Source organism: Ursus arctos, unplaced genomic scaffold, assembly GCF_023065955.2.
Source record: "Ursus arctos isolate Adak ecotype North America unplaced genomic scaffold, UrsArc2.0 scaffold_32, whole genome shotgun sequence".
In the NCBI taxonomy this organism is placed as follows: domain Eukaryota; kingdom Metazoa; phylum Chordata; class Mammalia; order Carnivora; family Ursidae; genus Ursus; species Ursus arctos.
In genome coordinates, this window is record NW_026623008.1 from 18,254,135 (window position 1) to 18,277,879 (window position 23,745).

General features: G+C 43.0%; 1 protein-coding gene and 1 pseudogene across 1 annotated transcript; one reads left to right on the forward strand and one right to left on the reverse strand.

Moving 5' to 3' along the window:
• Window positions 1-1,149: 1,149 nt before the first annotated feature.
• On the reverse strand, window positions 1,150-7,710 carry SYF2 (SYF2 pre-mRNA splicing factor). The gene is made up of 7 exons (XM_026517017.4): window positions 7,627-7,710; window positions 7,297-7,410; window positions 4,945-5,070; window positions 4,365-4,482; window positions 3,895-3,985; window positions 3,005-3,103; window positions 1,150-2,222 (listed from the first exon to the last, which is right to left on the reverse strand). The coding sequence occupies exons 1-7, from the start codon at window positions 7,651-7,653 to the stop codon at window positions 2,057-2,059; spliced, it is 741 nt and encodes a 246-aa protein (XP_026372802.1). The 5' UTR covers window positions 7,654-7,710; the 3' UTR covers window positions 1,150-2,056.
• Window positions 7,711-16,437: 8,727 nt separating this feature from the next.
• LOC125283072 (pre-mRNA-splicing factor SYF2-like) lies at window positions 16,438-21,752 on the forward strand (annotated as a pseudogene).
• The last annotated feature ends 1,993 nt before the right edge of the window (window positions 21,753-23,745 follow it).

The window sequence follows — 23,745 nt, forward strand, 5'->3', positions numbered from 1 at the left end:
TAGACTGGATAAGCTGTTTATGTAATGTTTACACATGAATATTGACTTTTGTATATGTAATATTTATCAACAGATGTACTGAAATTGAACCATGCATTTGGTCGTGAATTTATTCAGTGGCAAGAAACAGGAAGATGAGAGACACCTAGGGCTAGCATAGCTACTCAGCAACGCCCAGAGGGACTCCAGCTCTGCTCCACACTCCTCAGCACGCTTTTGTTCTCATACTTGTTACCTCGTGGCAAAACATGGCTGCTACAGCCCCAGGCCTCATGACTGTGATCCAAGCAGAAAGGACAGGGGAAGCAGGGAGTGGCAATTCCCTTACCAAGAAAGCAAAGAGTTTCTCAGAATAAATTAGTTGGTGTGTCTTATTGGCCAGAACTCTTAACATTTCACCACCTATAATAGCAAGTTAAACTGGAGAAGCGAATGTTTAGCTGGAAATTTTACCACAAACTCACAAAAAAAATCAGGGTTCTAGTGGTCACGAACTGAGAATTGATATTGGACATAAAACCAACAGGTCTACAAGCTACTCTTGCATTCTTAGAATAAACTTTGCTGGCTTATAGTGGACTATGCTTTTAAATACTTTGGACAATGTTTTGACTTTTTTTTTTTTTTAAGCTATTGCAATATTCAGGATCAAAGACCTGAACTAAGATAGTGCAATGGAAATAGAATCAGACTCAATATACGTTGAGAGGGAGCATCGAGGCCCTGTGATCAGACCTAACTGCACATAGAAATGCTAGAAGCAGGGGCGCCTGGGTGACCCAGTGGTTAAGCGTCTGCCTTCGGCTCAGGGCGTGATCCCGGCGTTATGGGATCGAGCCCCACATCGGGCTCCTCTGCTATGAGCCTGCTTCTTCCTCTCCCACTCCCCCTGCTTGTGTTCCCTCTCTCCCTGGCTGTCTCTATCCTGTCAAATAAATAAATAAAATCTTAAAAAAAAAAAAAGAAATGCTAGAAGCAGAAACAAGTACAGAAATAGAAAGTGCTATATAAATTTTAAAAGGGAATTATCACCAGTGGTATTAAATGTTAAGCTGTCTTTAAACACAAATGCTGATGAATTCATGAAATTTTCTTTCAGATTTGGAATGTCCTCATTTTAAACAACACATAGAAAAAATTATACCAACCTTTCTCTCTGGACTTTTTATTAATATAAAACTATTATTGTGGTTAATAGTATAGTGGTCTTTATCTTTCAAATACTGAAATATTTATAGACAAAATTATACATTTAATATTTGCTTCGAAATAACATGGGACCCGCGGAGGGGAAAGTAGATAGAAATGAAGATGAAACAAGACTGGCCAGGAGTTGGTTACTGAAGATAGGTATTGGGTATATGGGATTCATTGCATCATTCTGTCTTCTTTTGACTGTTTTGAATCCTCCATAATTAAAAAAATGTTTTAATGTTTACTGAATGAAAGCACATAATTTTGCGTATATATACAAATACTTGTTTTAAATGCTAGCGCTTCATAGGCATTCTATCCCACAGGATATTTGCTTTTTTAAAAGGAACTGTATATGGTCAATATTCATGGGTCTGTTGCTTCCTGAACTTGGTCTTAAGAGGCCATGGGTAGAGAGAACCCTCCAGTAGCCATGGGCGCCTTCCTCCTCACTGTACTTAGCTTCCAAGTCTACAACCTCACAAGGTTGCCGAGTCCAGCTCCAGCTTTTGTCAAATCTGTAACATTCAAGGCGACAACGGCTGCATTTACGTATGCTGCAGCAATCTTAAGCCCAAAATGCTCCAAAGATTAAATAATCATACCCATTTAAAATACATAGAAAAATAATTAGTATTTATACAAAGTAGATTTTTTACAAAACAAGTACACTACCTCTTAAAATACATCTTATATCCAAGCACAGAAATGTGGGAATATACATGGAAGAATGCGTTTAAGAAAAAGCATTTATTTCTAAATGCTGAGTGGGAAGGCATAGTAGAGAGAGTCTTGGTAGAACTTTGAAGAGAACTTCAATTTGCCAGCATTCTCAAGCTTCTGAAAACAATTCCTGAAGGGATTAGACTGCTGTTCCTCTTTCTAAATTCTGTTTAATTTCAGCTGTGTATTTTCCATAGAATCTTTCTGCCTTCTTGTTGAATTTGGCATTCCTTTCATTAATGTAGTCAATGTCTGCATCGTCATTATAAGGACGTCTCCGGCTATATTTGTCTCGTTTTTCAATTCTGAAGGAAGAAGAAAAAAATTTACAAAATTCAAAACTGCCTATTTTTTTAATCTTGATAAAACATGGCCAACTAGTTAAGAACAGAATCAGTGCACTCAGAATAGCACACTGGGGGTTGGGGTAGTTTTCATCAAGATCAACTTGAAATTGCTAATTGACAGCACAATCCCGGGTATGAACCCTGAAATTCAATAAATACAAACTCATCTTTGGAATGCGTCTAAAAAGAGCAATCATACACTGTTAGCCACTGGACACGAGAAGTTCTATTAGAAGAAAATTACAATACTTATATAAGTATATATACTTATATAAGTATATAATAACCATAGCTAATATGAATAGAGGACACATTATATACTAGTTATATTTAATAGTTTTATGTATTAACTCCTAAAATATAAATTAATTCTGCTCTGCCTAATATTCACCCATATCAGTATTAAGAAACACAAATATAACAAAGGTACATTTACTAGAACATTCGTACTTCTTCAACTCAAATAGTGGAATGCTTATGAAGGTCAAAGCCCTTAAAGAATCATTTTCTCTGGACCTTTCCCTGCTTCAATTATGACAACTCCATTTCAGCAATATTTTGCACCCGTTTCCAGATCATATGGATTCTACTCACACATGCTGCCTGTCCCCAGTATCACCACAGACGCTGAATAAGAAATGAGCAGGAACAGTATCTGCTCTTTCAATTCACTCTAAGCACGCTCTGTCCATTTTGTCGTTCAATACTTAAAAGTTCAGGCTGCTGTACTGAGTACTCACTGTTTTTCCAGATCCATGACCATCCTATCAACCTCTTCTGTGGAAGGCACGTGTGTTCCATGAAGAAGACTGTTGGATGTTGGGAAAAACTCTTCTCCACTGAAAAGACAGCAAAACGGACTTAAAGTAACACTACACAGTTCCACATTTGCAAATTTCAAACCAAGTTACCACTCCTGGTGAGCAATATAATATATACATTAGTTTACACATTACATTATATATATTAAAGTATATACAGTGTTTACCGTGGGATCCTATCTTAACTTTTAAAACTAAATAAATAAATGACAGAATTGGAAGGGACCTAAGATATCCCCTCCTCCAGCACCTTCATTCTACAGATTTAAGAGCCAAGGGCCAGAGGTTAAGGGACATGCTTCTAGGTTCAGGTTCTTTCTCTTCCCACTAACGCAGGGGTCAGCAAACCACACCTTGCAAACATCTTACTGGGCCCCAGCCACACCCACTTGGTTCATGTACCCTCCATGGTTGTTTTCACATCACAGCAGTGGAGCGAAGTAGTTGTGATGGAGACCAAAGAGCCCACAAAGCCTAAAATATTTGCAGACAATGTTCACCCATCCCAGCACTAAAACATTCTGCCTCCTAAAACATCTGAGTAACTGATAATCTGGTTGTTAAACTCAACACCCAGTCTTAGAATGCCCAGCTAGAACAATAACCAGGTGGTTAGCTAAAGTGCTGTGGCGTGAGCAATAAACCGTATTGTCAAGGCCAGAAAACATTCTTGGGCAGCTGCTGATGACCCATACCTAAGCTTTAAAGTGTGTACTTATGTATGTGTGTATATATGTATACGCCACACACACACACCCCTATGTCCCTTCAGAACGAAAACAGGACTCGCATTAATCCTGCCAACTTACTGTTTTTCTCTCAGTCTCTCATAAGTTCCCATGTCGGGTTTGATCTGCTTGGTCAGCCGGTGATACTGGCGTAACTGGGCAGCAGCATAATCTGAAGATAAAAGGAGAATCGGAGAAGATGTATCTCCCTGTTTTGTCATTATGATCCAGAATATCAAAACCATTTTTAGTAATATTTGCACAAGACACTAAGCACAGCTCCTACCCTGAAGATGCGGACGATACAGGCTTTTGCTACTTTTACCACAAAGAATAAAAGAATCCAGCTGGCTGAAGTAGAGCCTTTTTTACTTCTGCCCATGAGACATATTTGTGTTTTTCTTGCGTTTAAGCCTCTTGGAGAATACTCCACAAAGGGACATATCCTTTTTTCTTTTTTTGGGAGGGGGGGTGGCTATCCTTTCTTAAAACCAGAAACACTGAAGGTAATGCGAATCTAATGGGGCCAGTCAAGGAAAGGCGAACTTCACCTGAGAATCCCAGGTCAGGGTTTTTCCTCCTCTTCTTCCTCTCCCATCTTTCTGCATCTTCTGCACTGATCTCCAGCAGCTTCACTTTCTCATAGTCCTCCCCTCTCGCTGCACATTCCTAAGAAGAGGGAAAAGAAGCGAATACTGCAATGACGATCCAAGCAAGTACTGGATCCACTTTAAATCAAGGCTGAACAAAGATATTAGGCAACACTTTAATGGTAACTACTTGGAGGAAATCTGGGAACCTGCTATGGTGTGTAAGACAGTGCATGCCTGAATTTAAAACACATACTCAATAAGTAGCAGGTGCCAGCCCTCTCGGAAACGTTTCACATACACTGACTCGTGTAATTCATCAGAACTCGAATTATTATAATCCCCGTTTTACAGATGAGAAAACAGAGGCACGGAGAGGTGAAATAACTCCCCCGAGTGTTGCTGCTAGTAAACAGCAGGGCCACCACGTGGACTCCGGCAGTCGGGCTCCAGAGCCAGTGTACAAAACCAGTTACTACGGTCTCCATACAACAGAATGACTGAATAAACCACTTATGAAGCCAGCGGAGTAAACCCTCACCTTCTTCTTTTCTTCTTCCTGCAGCTCCCATTCTAGACGAGCCTTTCTAGCTTCCCAGTTAGCAGGTAACTTAAGTCTTTTATCTTCTTCAACAACTTCCTGGTGATTTAATTTACGGGCTTCATTCTAAAACCATAACACAAAAAAGTTTGTCGGCTGGGACACGAAAAAAATCCAAACAAAATCTTGCCCACTTTGAAAAGGGTCAGGTAAGACACATTAACAAGGGGACTCTGTTTTATCCTAAAAGCAAAAAATAGCCATCAAAGGATTTTAAGCAAGGGGATGGCCTAATTAGGCTTTTTTTTTTTTTTTAAAGATTTATTTCTTTGAGAGAGAGGGAGAGAGAGAGTGAGGGTATGCACACATGAGCAAGAGGACGAGGGGGAGAGAGAATCTCAAGCAGACTCTGCACTGAGCACAGAGCCTGATGTGGGGCTTGATCTCAGTACCCTGAGATCATGCCCTGAGCTGAAACCAAGAGTTGGATGCTTAACCAACTGGGCCACCCAGGCACCCCTCAATTCTCTTTTAATCCTAATTCAAGCAAAAAGCTTCAATTTGGGGCTGGAGGCTTTAACACTAATCTTAGTATCCCTAACCCCTTCCAAGTTCCTCCTCCTTCTTAAATATTTTACAAGTTTATGGCAAAGGAAAGATATTTTCCGTTTGAATTACTCTACGAAGAGTATGATTTAAAATGAATTTAAGTGGGGCACCTAGATGGCTCAGTTGGTTAAGCATCTGCCTTTGGCTCAGGTCATGACCTCAGGGTTCTGAAATAGAGCGCCGCATTGGGCTCCCTGCTCAGTGGCTAGTCTGCTTCTCCCTGTCCCCCTTGACCCTCGTCCCTTCCCCGCCCCCCGCTTGTGTGTGTGCATGCGCGCTCTGTAATAAATCTTTAAAAAATAAAAAAATAAAATGAACTTAACTGCACATAACTTAAGGACAACATAAGTTAGATGTTTCTTAGGTCACAGGTTGGCAGCAGTTAGTCCAGGAAGCCATGTCTCCTAATTTCCAACCACATGTACTTTACACAGTCCCTCCAAGTAAATATTTAAGTGTGTGTAATTCCTCATTAACTTTTTCTGGGCAAACAGAGATACTCCTCTTAACTACCATCCATCTTACATCCTTATACTCTTGGCTCTGGCAATGCCCTCCAGCTGAAAACACCAAGAACATACCTATAGTCAAACAAAGTTGTGTTTGTTGCACTGAAAGAGAGCAAACCATGGGGAACTGTAGGCATTTCAGTGAGTGTGTTAGGAGAGGCTAGTTACAGGATTTTGGTTTTTATCAGGTGCCTAGGGTGGGGAGTAAGGTTCAAGGGAGTATGGCGGTGCTGTGGATAAGACAGTGTCAGAAAGGCAGGGCATTCGATGACTGGATACCGTAAGTTTTTCTACAGGATTAATGGGGTGAGAATAATGCTGTAATTGATCCTAACAGTCACTAGGGTTAGCAGAAGAGGGGAATGTGTGGTCATTTCTGTGGTTTGAACAGTATTTTTTTGTTCTCTCCAATAGTCAGAGTGATGTTGGGGGTTTGTGAAACCATAGCCAAGATGTCAGTCAGGCCGCTTAAGTTCAAGTAGACCAGAGGTGCTTTTTCCTTTCTCAGCTCCAACTGCAGCCAGTTGTTTGCTGGATTCTTACCCCTAATATGAATTCCCTTACTTTGCATTTGGTTCCTCTGCTTGGATATTTCTTCCTCCAATTTCTTTGTCTGATAATACCTTACAAATCTTTCAAACAGTTTGGGTGTCACCTCTTATATGAGGCACTCCTGGAGCCCCTCAAACTGTATTCTCTCCTCTTCACTCCCAGGGCACTCTGTTCCCAAAGCTCGCATGCCATGTAATTTCTGGCTAGAAAGTCGTCTCTTCTACTTAAGAGCAAAAGCCATATCATAATCATCTAGTTTCCCACCAACTAGGTGAGCCACTGACACAGGAGACTTTCAGAGATTCGCTGATTATTTTTTAATGAACAGGCAACCAGCTCTCTTATTAACACGAACGAGTTTCTTCCAGTCTCTAGCTCTACATATCGCCTAAGTAAAAGGAAGTCTGTCAGACTCATACAGCAGGGAGGCTGTTAGTAATAGAGACTTCCAAATCTAGCCCAGATTAGTTAAATCAAAAGTGAGTGAGAGGACGGCTGGAGAGAGCATGTGTTATTTTCAAAGGTAATTTCACTCTGCTGCCAGGGTTGAGAACCACCGGGATAGATCTTTCATCCAGTTCTGCGGGTCTGTCAGGCACGGTTTTGCGGCTTCCTCGTCCCTCCACAAACGCGCACGGGCCTGCCAGAGTGACCAGGCTCAGCCGCCTCGGGGGCTACTCACCCGCTTCAGGTGAAGCTCCCGGAATTTGCGGAGCCTCTGTTCGCGCTTCTGGGAGGCCAGCTCCGCGGGGGCCGCCAGGGGCTGCTCCGCCTCCTCCGCGCTGTCCACCGGCACCTGCGGCGAGGAGGACTGGCTGGAGAAGGGGCGGCCCAGGACGATTCCCCGCCAGTCCCGCCGGGCCGGGCCAAGCCCTCACACCAACCCCGACTTCACAGCGTCTGCGCCTTCCTGGCCCAGCACCCAGGCATCTCTTCCACCTTTCGCCTTTCATGCCCCCCCCCCCGGAGCCTCCCCCAACAAAAATCCCTGGGTACAGCCGGCGGAACTTACCTTCTCGGCTAAAATCGCAGCCGCCATCACGATCTTTCCCTCACCACTTCCGACAACACATAGCACTTCCGTCGGGCTGTGGCCCACCCCGCCGATACGTATTAAAAACCTACTATAAGCCCCGCCCCTTCCTGGCGGTCTTAGGAGCTTGGGACCAATCCCTGCCGCCTTTAACAGTGAGAAGTTTATGATTGGGTAGGGCCTTGCGCAGCCGCAAAAGGCCTCAGAGGCTAGGGCGGGGCGGGGCGGGGCGGGGAGGGGAGGGGTGAGGCGTGGAGGGCTGGGCGAGGAAGCGCTCGGAAGGCGACGGCTAGGAGGGGTGACCGAACCTGGAGCCGGGAAGAAAGTCACCCCAAGTGCACGCCACTCCCTGGAGAAGAGTGTTTCTCATTCAGCGCTTGGCCTCAGTGCGGCACCATTTTAATTCTCTTCGGTAGTGGGAGATACTTTCCTCGTCCGGTCGTTTTCCTCCCACTCCCTCCCCCCCCAACCCGTAGAACTGTATAAAATTTCTAGAGGAGACTCCCATTTTGAGAGAAACTTCACTTTCCTTTTTAAAACAAATAGCTAATGAACTCTTGAACGGAGCAAAAAGACCTTGAACTGGGCCAGAAACAGCAATTGTTTGAGGAGCGGTTGTTCCTAGAGTGAACGGGTGAACGGGGTGGGGGGTGGGGGGAGACTGGCGTCTGGACGAAGACAAAGGAATTAATGCGTATCAGGAGTAGTTTCGTTTGTTAGCAACAGCAAGTCAGCCCATCAAGAGCTGTTCAGCCTGGTAGTACCTATTGACAATTTTGTTTTCTTCTGTTCAAGTCATGTAATTGCCCTCCTTCCCCTTTCTCATAAAAACCCCTTGCCTTCCCCGCACAGGTGACACCTTTTTCTGGTGGCTGCTGGAATCTGTGCTGCCCGAATTGCAATTCTGAGACCCCAGATAAAGGCCTTTGTGGTTTTTCAGTGTTGCCTTTTCTCAGTTGACGTTATGGAATCCGAAGCAACACACCCCTCCGACTCCTGAGCCACCGCTGGATTTGAGCAGGGTACTTTCCTGAGCCTACTGGGCTCTACCCTCTCCCCAGCCAACTCCAGGTTCTGGTGGTAAATCCTCTTGGTTCCCAACCTCCGTTTTTTTGGTTAAGGTTCAGGCCTAATTTCTTTGGGTGTCTTTCTGGTGCCGGCTTCTATCTGTGATTTACAGAGAGAGATGCTTTTCTCTCTGGTGATGGATTACTCAGTGGGGTGTTTGGTTTCAAAAATTGCTGCTGAAGAGCAGCCCCATCTGGAAGCCCAGCTATATTTATGTTCAAATATTTTGGATCCGTTCCTTACAAGTTTCTGTCTTGTTGGACCAATCTGACTGAAAATGACTTGTCCTTACTGTGGCCACTTTGGGGATCTTTTGAGATTCCAAAATTAGTTTATTTGCATGCACAATTGGAAAATGGAAAGAAAACCAAGCAACCAAGGGTGGGAAGTGTATTTAAATTGGTATTTGGAGCCTCCAAGAAATTAAATAATTCTAAACTTGCTTCCTTATAAGAAAATAACTCTAAACTTTCTATAGCTAACTGTAACTGCTTGCTCTCAGGGAGTTTCTAAACTATGAAAGTTTACAGTCTTCTGAGCTAACTGCTGCCAACTACTGCTCCTCTTCCACCTTCTCCCTCCACTCTCCGCCAATAAAATCCCAGTCTAGCTGAATTTCCATTCTATAACAACAACCCAGAGGTTCCCCTAGATTCTCCAGTCATCCAGACTCCTTCTAAAGCTAAACCTCATGAAAGAGGCTCTGGGACTTGATCAGTTACTAATACTCCTTGGACGAAGGCAGAATTACAAACCATTATCAAAAAGGAGGGAGTGCCTGGCTGGCTCAGTCAATGGAGCATCTGACTCTAGATCTCCAGGTCATGAGTTCGAGCCCCACTTTGGGTGTAGAGATTATTTTAAAAAGCCGGGGGGAATATTTTTGCAAATAGCAGAACAGCACACGGAATAGTCTATAGAAAAGGAACCTACATCAATACCCTTCTTTTCTGTAATTCAAAACCTACAGCACCCCCTCCTGGACACTGTCCCTGACACTCTTTGGTCCAAAAGTCCAACAACATCAGACGTATACACTCTGCCCCTCCTATCTAAGTGATCAGATTGCTATTAAACCAGAGCCCTTCCATTGGACTAAATTAAACCAACAGGCTTTTGAGGAGGTGAAACACCTTGCTCAACCCCTGCTCTGGGGCACCCAAATTACCAATTGCCCTTCTTTCTTTTTGTTCACAAACACAGAGCTAATGCTTTAGGAGTTTTGACAGAGAGACATGGAGACCAACACAGGTCTTTAGGGTCCTCCAGTCAGCAACTGGACCCAGCGGCTGAAGGACTGCCACCCTGCCCGAGAGCTAGAGCAGCCACCGCTGTATTGTCAGAAGACACAGAAGAACCAATCGTGAATTCCCCCGCATCATTCAGATTTCACATTTGGTGAAAGCTCTCATCTGCTAGCAAATGAACTTCCTCTGACATTCTCCTGCTGTCACCTTCAAACATCTTATCACCAGATGTCACTCTAAAGCCTGCTACTTTTTTTTAGATTTTATTTTTATTTATTTATTTATTTATTTATTTATTTATTTATTTATTTTAAGATTTTATTTATTTATTTGATAGAAAGAGACAGCCAGCGAGAGAGGGAACACAAGCAGGGGGAGTGGGAGAGGAAGAAGCAGGCTCCCAGCGGAGAAGCCTGATGTGGGACTCGATGCCAGAATGCTGGGATCACGCCCTGAGCCGAAGGCAGACGCTTAACGACTGCACCACCCAGGCGCCCCATAGATTTTGTTTTTAAGTAATCTCTACATCCAATGTGGGGCTCAGACTCACAACCCTGAGATCAAGAGCCACACGCCCACTCACTGAGCCAGCCAGGCGTCCCTAAATCCTGCAACTTTTTTTTGCCTCTGATGAGATTCCTCATGACTATATTACTATGACTGATCCACTACTGACTCGTGGACTAGAACTTCAAGAAAGCCGTATTGAAAATGCTGCGTAATTGGGTTCACTGATAGGTCTTATTTAAGGGATAAAACGGGAAAATATCAGGCAGGATACGCTGTAACCAACTACAGAGATAATTGGGGCTAATCCTCCACCTGAGGTCTCTGCAGCTCAAAGTGTTGAGCTGTTTTCATTTTTTCTTTTTTTAGTATAGTTGACACACAATGTTACATTAGTTTCAGGTATACAACGTAGTGAACAAGTTTATAGGCTTTGCTGTGCTCACCAGAAGTGTAGCTACCATCGGTCACCACACAACCCTATTACAGGACCACTGACTACATTTATTTCCTATGCTGTACCTTTCATCGCCGTGATTTATTCATTCCATAGCTGGCAACCTCAACAGGCTGAACTTTTTACCTGAACTAGAGCTTGCATTTCGGCAAGAGACAAATATCTGATATGATACTGACAGCAGGTACGCCTTTGTGTTGCACGTGGTTTTGGTATGCTTTCGAAACAACTACGATTTTTAACCTCCTCTGGCCAAAAGATTAAAAAGAGCTTTTATGTGTTAGAGCTATTAGACTCTACTCTATTACCAAGGCATTAGCTGTAATGAAAAGTCCTGGCCAGTCTGCAACAAACACGGAGAAAAGCAAAAACAACCATATGTCACACGCTGCAGCCAAAGCTGCGGCTTCACAAAGCTCTTCTGTAAAATTAACGTTCACGTCAACTACTATTTGTGACTTAAAACAAATAATTAAGGGTGCTCAATAGAACACCAACTTTAAGGAAAAGAAAAGACAGTCAAGGGGTGCCTGGGTGGCTCAGTCGTTAAGTGTCTGCCTTCGGCCCAGGGTCCTGGGATCAAGCCCTGCATCGAGCCCCGCATCCTCCACTGGGGGCCTGCTTTCTCCTCTCCCACTCCCCCTGCTTGTATTCCCTCTCTCGCTGGCTGTCTATCTCTCTGTCAAACAAATAAGTAAAATCTTTAAAAAAATAATAAAAGAAAGAAAAGACGGTCAAATCAAATTGCGAATTTGACTCGACTATCCATCTTTGGTCTGGGTCAGATGGATTGCCTGTCCTCCCTGATTGTGCACAGAAGACTACTCCAAGATTCGTTCATGAAATGACCCACCGGAGCACAGAAAAAAAAATGATAAACTGGGGGAAACAATACTTTTTGGAACCTTTCCCACAAAGCTGCACCTGTAATCTATCAGCATTGTCCAGTCTGTCCAAAACATAATTCCGGGAAACCTAGTCACAGTTCCGTGAGGCATTTCCCACTGCCTTCAGGATGCTTTGAGGTACGCCAGTTGGATTTGAGGCAGCTGCCACCCTCTCAGGGATGTAAATATGGGTTAGTAATGATTTGTATGTGCACCCATTGGATAGAAGGCTTCCCTTGTCACAGAGCCACTGCGCCAGCAATAGCCAAGTTATTATTAGGAAACATCACTCCCAATGGGAGAGTGCCATCTGAATCGCACAGCGATCGAGGGACCCATTAGTGGGCAAATAATTAAGACAATTTTGATATTAGGCCTATTTTACATTTTCATTAGTAATCAGGATTGGCAGAATGAACAGATGGTATAATTAAAACCCAACTGGCTAAATTTAGAGAAGCCTTTAACTTACCCTGGCCTAAGGTACTGCCAATTATATTGTTAAATTTAAGGTCCACACCTTTCAAAAAACATAAATTATTGTCTTTTGAGATCACGACTAGGAGACCTATGAGATTAAGTCCAGAAATTCATGAACCTTTATTAATTAAAGGAGAAATGCTTGACTATTACGAGGGGTTAGAGAAGCCTTAAAGAAAATGCATGCTTGGTAGAAAAGTTCTTCCACAGCATGCTCCCAGGAGACAGACATCCCATGTCACCACCTTCAACCTGGAGATTCTGTCTATTGGAAAACACATCACCACAAGGATGCTTTACAGCCTCAATGGAAAGGACCCTACCGGGTTACTTTGACAAATCCTTGTGCAGTTAAACTCAAAGGCATTGATTCTTGGGTTCACAGTGCTCATTTAAGGAAATCTCTAATACCTGGTGGGCAATCCATTCCTATCAGAGAATTAAAACGTAAGACATCCCAGAAGTAGATGACGTCTGTGTGGACAGCTATCCCAAGACTCTGGACCAGGCCTGTATATTACAATTTCAAGTTTTTTCATCATCCTTTATACTCTCCTATTCCTCTTATCCTATGATCGTTATACCAGCTCTACTATCCAAAGTTTTATTCACACATGTAACCCTGATTCTTGCATTTCTGATTGTAGAAATATTTGTCTAAAGTGGGGAGTTTTATGAATACTTAGGTGTCTAAACACTTAATATTTAAGGAACCTTGAAGGCTATATGAGCATTTTATAGGATGATTAAGCCAGTTGAAATATTTGGGATCTTACTCCTTCTGATTGGAATTCTCATGACTTTTTATCTTTGACACAAGGTCAGCCTTCTCTGCTGGGGGTAAAATCCCCTCTTTAATAAACTTCAGTTCTTTAGAACTGGTTTAGGTTCACAGATACAGCCTTAGGTCACTTGGCCTCACATTTGTTCCCAAAGCCCTGAAGCTCTTATATTAATTTCCCCAGTATAGATGGGCAATAAATCCACAGAAAATTCACAGCCCAAGTACAATCATATAATTTTTAGAAATCATTTGGTTAGGTTTCTGTTTATCCTATGGCGTCCAGTCATGGGATGGACACCTGATGGAAATGTCTTTCTGCAATAGACCCACTCATTTGCCCAAAATAAAAATCAATCCAACTGTTGAATACGTGGACAGCTTCCTCCCTCTAGCTTGTCAAAATTACCATGGTGGATATTACCACTTCCTTGGGGGGAGATTGGAAGGCCTTAAAGCAACAATTACGGAAGAACACGCTGAGATTGGTGTCCTTCGTACATCTGACGTTAGTAGCCCTGATCTAGAAGCCTGACCTATAACACACACTATTAATGACACAGGACGTAAGTATTCATTTTCTGTTAACCAAACTATGCAGACAGCCCACCAACTTGTTAACCAAAAGAATCCTAAAATTATGACTGTCAGAATCATGGGTGGCTATACCCAAATTTTGGGATGGATTTATGTGGCTTACCCCAGAATATGGACATTTGAACACCTAGGCACCCCCATGTTGGAAACAACAACAAAATCACTCTAAACAGAACCAACCCAATTATACCCGAGATGTGGGATGACTATCTCGAACTTCGTGAACATTCTGTTATACTGAAAGAAAGTTACTGGTTTGGCACCAATTGGTCGTCCTGTCCAGGTGTTTACTGAGCAGCCCTGAATGGCACTCAGTGGTTATGTGGCATGGATCTTAGGCCATGATTTCTACCGGGAGAGTTAGATCATCGCCCCCTGGCTTTCCCTGGGCATGAGGAAGAATTCATCCCACTGTCTTTGTTCCTTCTGTTGGCCAAGATGTTATCATGTATACAGAGGCTTTACCAAATTTACCCAACAAGCTTTATTTTATTTTATTTTTTATATTTTTTTTGTTTTTCCCCAACAAGCTTTAAACGACAGCCAACAAAGAATATTGTTCATTCTCGCCCAGTGAATCTGCTATCTTGTCATCTTTACTAAATCATATGAGAAAACAGATGCCCTAAGCAATCCTTGTACATAAGTCATTTTATACCTGTGCAATTGCACTTGTAGGATAAATCCCCAGAAGTGTAATAGTGGAGTCAAAGAGTAAATGTCTTTGTAATTTTTATAAATATTGCCAAATTGCCCTCCCTAAGGGTTGTACCAATTTTCAGGCCTACATGACCTCTCCATTTGGGCTGGGCTTCCTCAAAGAATGGTGACTGAGTTCAAAAAACAAGCATCCCAAGAGAACCAGGTGGAATCTGTTTTCCCTTTTAAGACTTAGCCTCAGAAATCACATAGTGTCACTTCTTCCAGTCACATATTCAAGGATTAGGGACATAGATCTTACCTCTCCTTGGAAGGTGTGTCAATGTCACCTTGTAAGAATAGCACATAGGATGGAAGATCTTCTATCATCTTGGAAAATTCAATTGACCACACATCTTGTTCTGTTCTTGTTACTAAATCTATGCAAATATAACTTGACCAAAGAGCTCTTCTGAGACCTCAAAAAATTACGAAATTTTTACCATGTTCCATGAACAGAACTGTGCTAGATATTTTGTTTGCTCCTTTAGAACCACCTTCCACCAGTGTCCACTCTGTTCTGCACCCACGAGTGCTGGCCTCTATGGACTGTGTCAATAAGCTCTCTTGTTTATTGCTCTCTTCTCATTGGGTCCTTCCAATGAGTGGCACCTACAGAAGATAAATATGGGAGAAATGAGGTCAGGATATTTATTCCCCACCCGGATTATGGGCTAGTTTCTTTAGTCGGGGCTTCTGTCTGAAGACCCTCTCCTATCCTATCCTATCCTATCCTATCCTTCCCTTACCTCTTTAGGATTAGGGGTAGAAATGCCTTCCCCCTGATGCTAGCCCTGGAACGCTTCACTTTCTTTTGCTGGTTTCTCTTAACCCAGTCTACAACTTTGTAAACAGTTCCTTCATTAAATTCTCCTGAATTATTTGGTTTCAGTTCATAGGACTCTGACAAAATATTTTGTAAAACCTGTAATTCTGATGTGATCTTACTGAAAATAATTTTGTCACTGACATTTCTGTTCCTAGAGAACATAAATACATGTAAGACTCCTTTGTCAATTCATCCATAATAAAGAAAACATAAAGGCCTAGATGTGCTGCTTTAATAGTGGTTAAGAAATTTGTCTCCTTTAAATTAATGCCATTAAACAAGCAATTCCACCTTATTTAATTACACTTATGTAAATGCAACAAGAAGACAGCATGACGAGCTATAACAGGGGAAGCTGACTCTTCAGGTGGTGCAGGTTAAGGGTTCCCTGAAGAAAGACACTGAAGAAGAACTCAGGCAGCAGAGGGGCACATCTAATGCCAACTGGTAAAAGTCAGCAATTACTCATCATTTGCTGTGGGCCAGGTACTAGTCACAGATACTTCACCCCTATTATCTAATTTGTCCTCAGACTACTCTGTGACATGAGTATTGCTTTATTATTTCTTTTTCATAGATGATGGACCAGAGGATAGACTAGTTAGTAAATAAATAAGAATGATTATACAGTTCAATATTGAATGAGTGGACAGATAGATGAAGAATGCTATTCTATGCAGAATTTTCAGAAGAAAGTCAAAGCCTCAAATCAATCCAAGACATCCTTCCGCATCACAAAGATACTCGAGATACCAAATAATCCCCAACCAGTTTGTTCCTTCATTCATTCAACAGTATGAAATTAGTTCATACCCTGCACCCGGTACCGTTCGGGCCACAAGGAACCAGCTGTTCTCTTGGAGCGCGCGCCACACTGAGCAGGGCGACAATAAACTTAGGCAGGGATTAAAACAGGATGACGGGATGTGAATCTACTTTGTATTTGGTATTCAGAAATCTGAACTAAAAGGTTGGTCAGTTGAGGGGCACAACCTGTGCTTTGGGTTGCTTTCTCACAATTTGATGGTTTATTCCCTTTCCCCCCCTCTTCCTCCTCTTTACCGTCCCGACGGCGCAGACGCCAGGTCTCTTCTCTGGTTTTATCCGCGTCGCCCAGGTGTCGCTGCTCAATGTCCCGGGTGCACAGGCCTGGCCCAATCGGATGCCGCCCAGGGCTTCGACGGACGGGGATTGGTTCCTCATCTCCCGATGAGGGCCCGGGTCCCCCGAAACCTGTGGCTGCCGGCGGCCGGAAGTGAGCGAGAGAGTCGGAGAAGTTATTTGTTGTTGCCAGAAGTCTGAGGGGTAGAGCGCTGCCGGGTGATGGCCGCTCAGGAGGCCGTGGCTGGGAAGGTGGGTGGCGGGCTTTGCCCAGGGGTTGGGGATAAGGACGTCTGCGGCTAGCGGTTTGGCCTACACGTACAGGCGATGCCAGGGAGGGAGGCGCACACACCGTGGGGTCGGGCGGCTGTGCGCTCTCGGCCCGGCTCCGTGGCACCGGCGGGGAATCCGCCCGGGCCGCCCCGCCTCCAGCCGGTCCTCCTCGCCGCAGGTGCCGGTGGACAGCGTGGAAGAGGCGGAGCAGACCCTCGCGGCCCCCGCGGAGCTGGCCGCCCAGAAGCGCGAACAGAGGCTGCGCAAATTCCGGGAGCTGCACCTGAAGCGGGTGAGTAGCCCCCGAGCAGCCGAGACCTGTCACCTGGGTGGCGCGTTTGGGTTCGTGGAGGGACGAGCAAGTCGCACCGGCGCGCCTGACACGCCTGCGGAGCTGAAGAAAGATCTTTGCCGCTGGTTTCAACCCTGGTAGCACTCTGGAATCACTCTAGAACTTTTTTAAAATGCTCGTGCCTAGGCCTCACTTCTAGAATGTCTCAATCCGTTTCTGGACCCAGACACTGGTTTTGTCTGTTGTCATACAGCAAGTTGGCCACTCGTTGGTTCATCCAAACACCCTCCTCCCCCCGCACCCCCAAGCTCCTAGTGTGCCATAGCCAACTAGGTATGTGGATACAGTGGTAAATACGGTAAGGCTCCTGCCTCGTTATGGAGGCAGGTCCATAACCAATAATTACTCTACGACTTGGTAATTGTATGTTAGAGGGAGGAATAAAGTGCCTGAGAAGTACAGAGAAGAGGGGCGCCTGGGTGGCTCAGTCCTTAAGCGTCTGCCTTCGGCTCAGGGCGTGATCCCGGCGTTCTGGGATCGAGCCCCACATCAGGCTCCTCTGCTGGGAGCCTGCTTCTTCCTCTCCCACTCCCCCTGCTGTGTTCCCTCTCTCGCTGGCTGTCTCTGTCATGTCAAATAAATAAATAAAATCTTAAAAAAAAAAAAAGTACAGAGAAGAAAAAGAACTAAAGACGAATGGGACAACTAAGCTGCTAGAAAGATGAGTGGGATATTACCAGACAAGTAAAGGAGTTGGGGGAAGAGGCATCCAAGCAGTAAGGACAAGTTAAAGGCAGAGTCCTCATTAGGGTGGGAGGCCCGCAGGTAGCCGGAGACAGGGTATGTGTGAGGCGTGTAGTTATATTTGCCCAGAAAAACTCAATTCAAAAAGTAGTCAGACACACACACACTTAATTTGAAACACTGTGTAAAGAGTAGGCTGGATGTTATGTGAAGAAGTAATATAATTTAAACATCATGCGTTTGTAATCTTTAATGGATCACTGGATCTAGGTAATCAGTAACTGCAAACATCACAAAAAGGGAGAAAATCGGCGATTATGTGTCTCCTGATAGAAGTATATAAACTAGCTGCTTATAAGTAGTCTTGTTAAATATTACCTGAACTGAATGGAACCACTAGATCTAATGACCAATTTACAAGAAATACAGGGAGCCTGTTAAAGGACATCACAGGGAGGCAGCTAGCACTTTGGGAAATAGGATAATCAGCCTGATCATTTTCACAGTCCTCAAAAGAGCAAGGGGTAAAAAAGATGGAGAAGGAAACTATAGATTAAATAAACCTTAAGAGATGTATTGATTAATCACAGTACATGGAACTTGTCTGAATTCAGACTGTAAAAATAATGAACACTTGAGACCATCAGGAAAATGTGAACATTACAGGATATTTGATATTAAGGAATTAATTAATTTGGGAGTGTGATGGTGGTATGGTTAAATAGGTATCTAAGGGGCACCTGGCTGGCTCAGTCAGTGAAGCAAGCAACTCTTGATCTCGGGTTTGTGATCAAGCCCCATGTAGGGTTGTAGAGATTACTTAAAAATAATTTTTTTAAAAAAGGAGATATTAAAATATTCATAGATGGGGGGGAAAACAGCCAGAAATCAGGAAATTTGGTCTTGGCCTAACTCTGCCACTAACTGTGATCTAAAAACTTTCTCAAATTCATAAAAATTAGATTGGAGTTTCTCTCCCAACACCTTCACAATTTATACATGTGACCACCTGTCCACTTGCTCAGTGTTTATCTTGAAATTGCTGTTTAAATTTAATGTTACTATTAAAGATGAGAATTTTACATTTTTATGTCTTTAGAGGTTCTCTTTTCATCTTTTCTGTTTTGGGGTTTTATTTTTGAGTTTTTGTGTTTTGTTTATTTTGGGTTGGGGGAGGTCATTTTGTTTGATTTGGTTGGGAAAAAAAGATTATTTTTTCTGTAGCTTCCCAGTCTGGATTTTGTGGGATGCATTCTGATGGTGTCTCCTACCCTGTTTGTTTTTAAAGGAGGTGTTAGGAAAGGTGTTTTCAGAAGTGTTAAACCCATTAGTCGCTGAGAATTTGTCTTGGACCCAATTTGAATGAAAAGAGACATGAAAATGGAATCACCTTCTCTGTATGGACTCAGTGTCATTCAGTAGCATCTAAAATCCTCTCAAGTCCCTCTGTACAGTGGAACTCACACTGTGGGAAACCCTGTTCCAATCCAATCCTAAAAAACTTGCTTATATCTCACAGCCAGAGAGTAGTCAAGTCCATATGTCCCTCAAGCCTTCTTACTTCCAAACCATAGCTCTTTCCATCCCTACCACCTGGTTCCTTGAAGGTAGTAAAAGAATATTTAAAGTTATAGGAATAGGTATTGACCTCCTCATCTCCCCCTCCATAAAATTCCCCCAACACAAATACACACGGAAACTTCTCTAGTGGCTCTCCTCCGTTCAGGATAAAATCCAAAGGTCTGCTTTGGATGCCTGCCATACAAGAAGACAGGTAACGTCTATTTAGATTTGTTTCCATACCTGTGCTGACAAACTTTGTGTATCCTGGTGGTAGAATGAAGCTCGAAAGTTAAATCACCAGAAGTTGTGGAGGAAGATAAAAGACTTAAACTACTTGCAAAGTGGGAGGCTAAAAAAGCTCGTCTGGAATGGGAGCTGCAGGAAGAAGAAAAGAAAAAAGTAAGTACAATTCCACCATCCTTACAAGCTGTGGATTCCGGGATTCTCTTGTGTTTTGTCGAGGCAGCATATGGCATAGCAGGTGAGCACTCCGGCTCTGGTCTCAGCTGCACCTGAGAGAGTTGTGAGAATACAATGTGTAAAACACTTAACAGCAGTGCCTGGCACATAGTTAGAGTGGCATAAGCAATGGCGCTTAGAGTAAGAGCCTAAGCTACAGTAACAAAAGCTCCAATAAAGACCATAGGGGCACCTGGGTGGCTCAGTCAGTTAAGCGTCTTACTAGACGTGTCACACATTGTTTCCTCATCTGTATACAAGGAATAGTAGCGCGTACCTCATAGGGTTACGGTAAAGATAAATGAATGCACTCACACAGTGTGCTTAATGTTTGGCACATAGGACTGTGTGTAGAACCATCCTCATGATTACTGTTGCTGCGACTGTGTCCCTTACCTGTGGAGGGCATCTGCCCTGATCAGGTGCAGTAAGCGGTGCTAAGCTGCACCAGCTCCTTCCCTAAGACAGGTGGTGTGCTTAAGATCACGACTGCTGCAGCAGGGATGGTGCAGAGAGAGCTCTGAACTGTTCAGAGCACACCATGCTCTCACTCAAGCTCTCTCACTGTATGACTAGGGTGGGTGAGTCCATTAGCCTCTGGTCCTCAGCTGCTGCCTCACTTGGGCACTAGAGTAGATGATTTCTTAAGTACCTTTTTTCAGGTCTGATTTGTTTCTTTGAAATCAAGTGTGATCCCAGAGGTTTCCATTTTTGACCACTAAACATTGTCCAGTTCTGATGGTATGGAATCTTTATAGTGTTACTTATACCTTGCTCTTTCTCAGTGGAGAGGAGTTCTACCCAACATCCAACAGTCTTCTTCATGGAACCCATGTGCCCTCCACAGAGGAAATTGATAGGATGGTCATAGACTGGGAAAAGCAGTAAGTACTATCATGCAGCCGTAAGTTTTAGTACTGATTTCATGCCTCGTGACAAAATTAACTTTGTGGTCTTCAAGTGTAGCAAAGGGTAGAAATTAAGGAACACCTGAATTACTAGTTTGAAGAGTGGTCCCATCGCCATCACTTGTATGTTTATGTTTTGAATAGGGTAATTAGGCAGAACCAGCAGTATATATATAAATTCTCTCAAAGTAGTATAATAGGTCACTGCCCTTGTATTTCAACATGAAGTTGTGTTCCCAGTCTTAAGACTAGATCCTCTGATAGTACTATTAACTTATAAATTCAGTAAAGTTCAATGAACATATTTCTTCATAGAATTTTTTCCTAAAGATATTACTTCCAGTCTTAAGACCACAAAAGAAAGCAGCTTGGAATTTTGTGTATCTGTTTCCATTACTGATTCTAGTCTTAGTTTCAGGCAGGTTTTGTTAAGATCAAAAAAGAAGGCAATTTTGAATTTTGTAAATTTTTTTTTTCCTTCCTCCAGAATTGAAAAATGAGACAAGTATAGCCGGAGACGTCCTTATAATGATGATGCAGATATCGACTACATTAATGAAAGAAATGCCAAATTCAATAAGAAAGCAGAAAGATTCTATGGGAAGTATACAGCTGAAATTAAACAGAATTTAGAAAGAGGAACAGCAGTCTAATCTCCTTTAGGAACTGTTTTGACTGCCAAATTACAACAGTAAACCAGGACTTTACCTTTCCTTTTATAATTTGTGAAGTGTTCTATGACTATGTATTTTCATGTTTATGTATTTATTATTCACTCATTTCAGAAAAAAAGTCACGTATTTCTGTGTTCAGAGTGTGTGCTTCGTGTGTGTCCTCTGCTGGGCTTAAATCTCCTAGCTACAGACATGTGAGTCACCGTCATCCTTAGTTTGTTGTATGTTTGACTTGACCTAGAGTTGAACTTGGGAGCTTCAGAGATAGAATGCTAAATTGAGACTGATTTTTCTTGTAAGCTATGGTAGGTAGTGAAAGGAAGGGGACAGTGGCTCCTGGAAATTACCCTGGCCAACCCTCTCCAGAAATAGTCACAGTTAACAGACACTAGCCTATCCCATGCTCTACCCCAGGGCCCAGGTACATTTATGGGACAGGCACAAAAGATAGGTACTGCTCCTCTAATGACATTTTGTAAATACACCATTTTCAAAAGCAAATTTCCCTTGGAAGAAAGTAAGTTAAAACATTTGGTCAAAGTATTATTAAAGCTTACATAATATAATGGTTTTTTTTTAAACCTAATTGAAATTTTAACCTTATTTCAACTGTAACTGAAGAATGAGGGCATTAGTTTGAGTAGTAATTATGGGAAATATAGGACAGAAAACCTGAAAGTCAGGAGTATCCCATGAAAGTAAAGGTTATTTGTGCCATTTTATATGAGAAGAGTAGGACTGGGATCAGTTAAGTTGGGCACACCAGTAGCTCTGATTTAGTGAATGATGGGCTAGTTAAGATGGTAATGTAAGTGCAATTTTAATAATGGTACATTGAATGTACTGTGAATGGAGAAACTTTAATGTTGTACATTCAAATATAGAAGGAGGTAGATCTGTATATACAAACATGAAAAGATGCTCATATCCAAAGAGAGTTTGTATAAGGCATTAAAAAAAAAAATCCAGCATGTACATCATGCTATGTATGATTCCCTCTGTGGAATGCAAACAGAGGCATTAAGTCTAGGGAGGGGTCCCTGGGTGGCTCAGTTAGTTAAGTGTCTGCCTTCAGCTTAGGTCATGATCCCAGGGTCCTGGGATTGAGCCCCCATCAGGCTCCCTGCTCAGCAGGAGCCTGTTCTTCCCTGTGCCTGCCTCTCCCCCTGCTTGTGTGCTCTCTCACTCTTGACAAAAACAAACAAAAAACACGCATAACTCCTTGAAAAAAAAATAATAATAATTCAAGGGACACCTGGGTGGCTCAGTCAGTTAAGCATCTGCCTTCCAAACAATGAATGATGGAACACTACATCAGAAACTAATGATGTACTGTACGGTGACTAACATATCATAATTAAAAAAAAAAAAAAAAAAGCATCTGCCTTCCACTCAGGTCATGAACCCAGGCTCCCAGGATCTAGTCCCATGTGGGGCTCGTTGCTCAGGGAAGAACAACCCTCTGCCTGTTGCCCCCTGCTTGTGTTCTCTGCTCAAGATTCTCTCCCTCTCCCTCTCCCACTAGTGCTATCTCCAAAATAAATACATCTTAATAAAAAAAAATTGAAGACAAATACACACCTTTGCTGCCCAGTCTTCTCAAAAAACCTAATAACCGGCCTGTTTTACTTGGTTCTCCGGTATTTTCCAAGAAAATATTTAATGCCAGTGTACTAAGGGAAAAGAGGAGGGAACAATAAGGATAGGCTTCATAGAAATCTTAATTATCTGGATTTAAAGGAAAAATAGGGGCACCTGAGTGGTTCAGTTGATTAAGGGTCTGCCCTCGGCTCGGCTTACGATTCCTGGGGCCCTGGGATTGAGCCCGGTATTGGGGCTCCCTGCTCACAGGGGAGTCTGCTTCTCCCTATCCCCCTGCTTGTGCTCTTAAATCATATAAAATCTTTAAAAGAGTAAAGGAAACATTTCTCCAGAGGAGAAAAGCACTCCCCAACAGCCACTGACTGCTGCTTCAACCAAAAGCGAAGATGCCAGTCTGATTTGAGGACCACTCCGAAGGTGACTGGGTGGAGGGTCAAATAAGCAACCTGAAGTAAGCTCAGTACAGGAAAGGTTCATCTTGAAGAGCTGGGCAGCAGGCACTGGAACAAACTCAGGAAACGGATTTTCAGTCAGTAGACGGTAGTAGTTGAAGGCGGCGTGGAGGATGTTGCCGAGCTTGTAGAGAGAGCAGCAGGCCAAGGATACAATCCCAACAGTGGGCAAAGGACAAAGAACCAGTGTAGGAAATGAAGAGGTCAAAGGAAATAAACGCATGTAAATCCCCGAGTGAACGGAAATTCTGAGGAAGGACTCTATATAGAGTGAAAAGCACTCGTTAAGACCAAGTTTTATTTTAGATAAGCTTAATAGAGGTTTCCAGCAAAGAAAATGAAAGGACAGCATGCTATGGTGAGTTAGACACAGTTCCTCCGGTTCACACTTTTATTAAAGAAAAAAGCAAAAGGTTTAACACCTGAACCAATCTAGGGATGTGCTTTTCAGGATGGTGGCCACCCACCATATGTGATT

Bases quoted from the DNA above. Each gene is read 5' to 3' on its own strand.
- SYF2 (XM_026517017.4), bottom strand. From the start codon at position 7,653: ATGGCGGCTGCGATTTTAGCCGAGAAG. The intron at 4,483-4,944 runs GTGAGGGTTTAC...CCCTCTTCTTAG, and splicing joins AGGAAGAAGAAAAGAAGAAG to GAATGTGCAGCGAGAGGGGA. The intron at 3,104-3,894 runs GTAAGTTGGCAG...CTGTCTTTTCAG, and splicing joins GAGAGACTGAGAGAAAAACA to TGGAGAAGAGTTTTTCCCAA.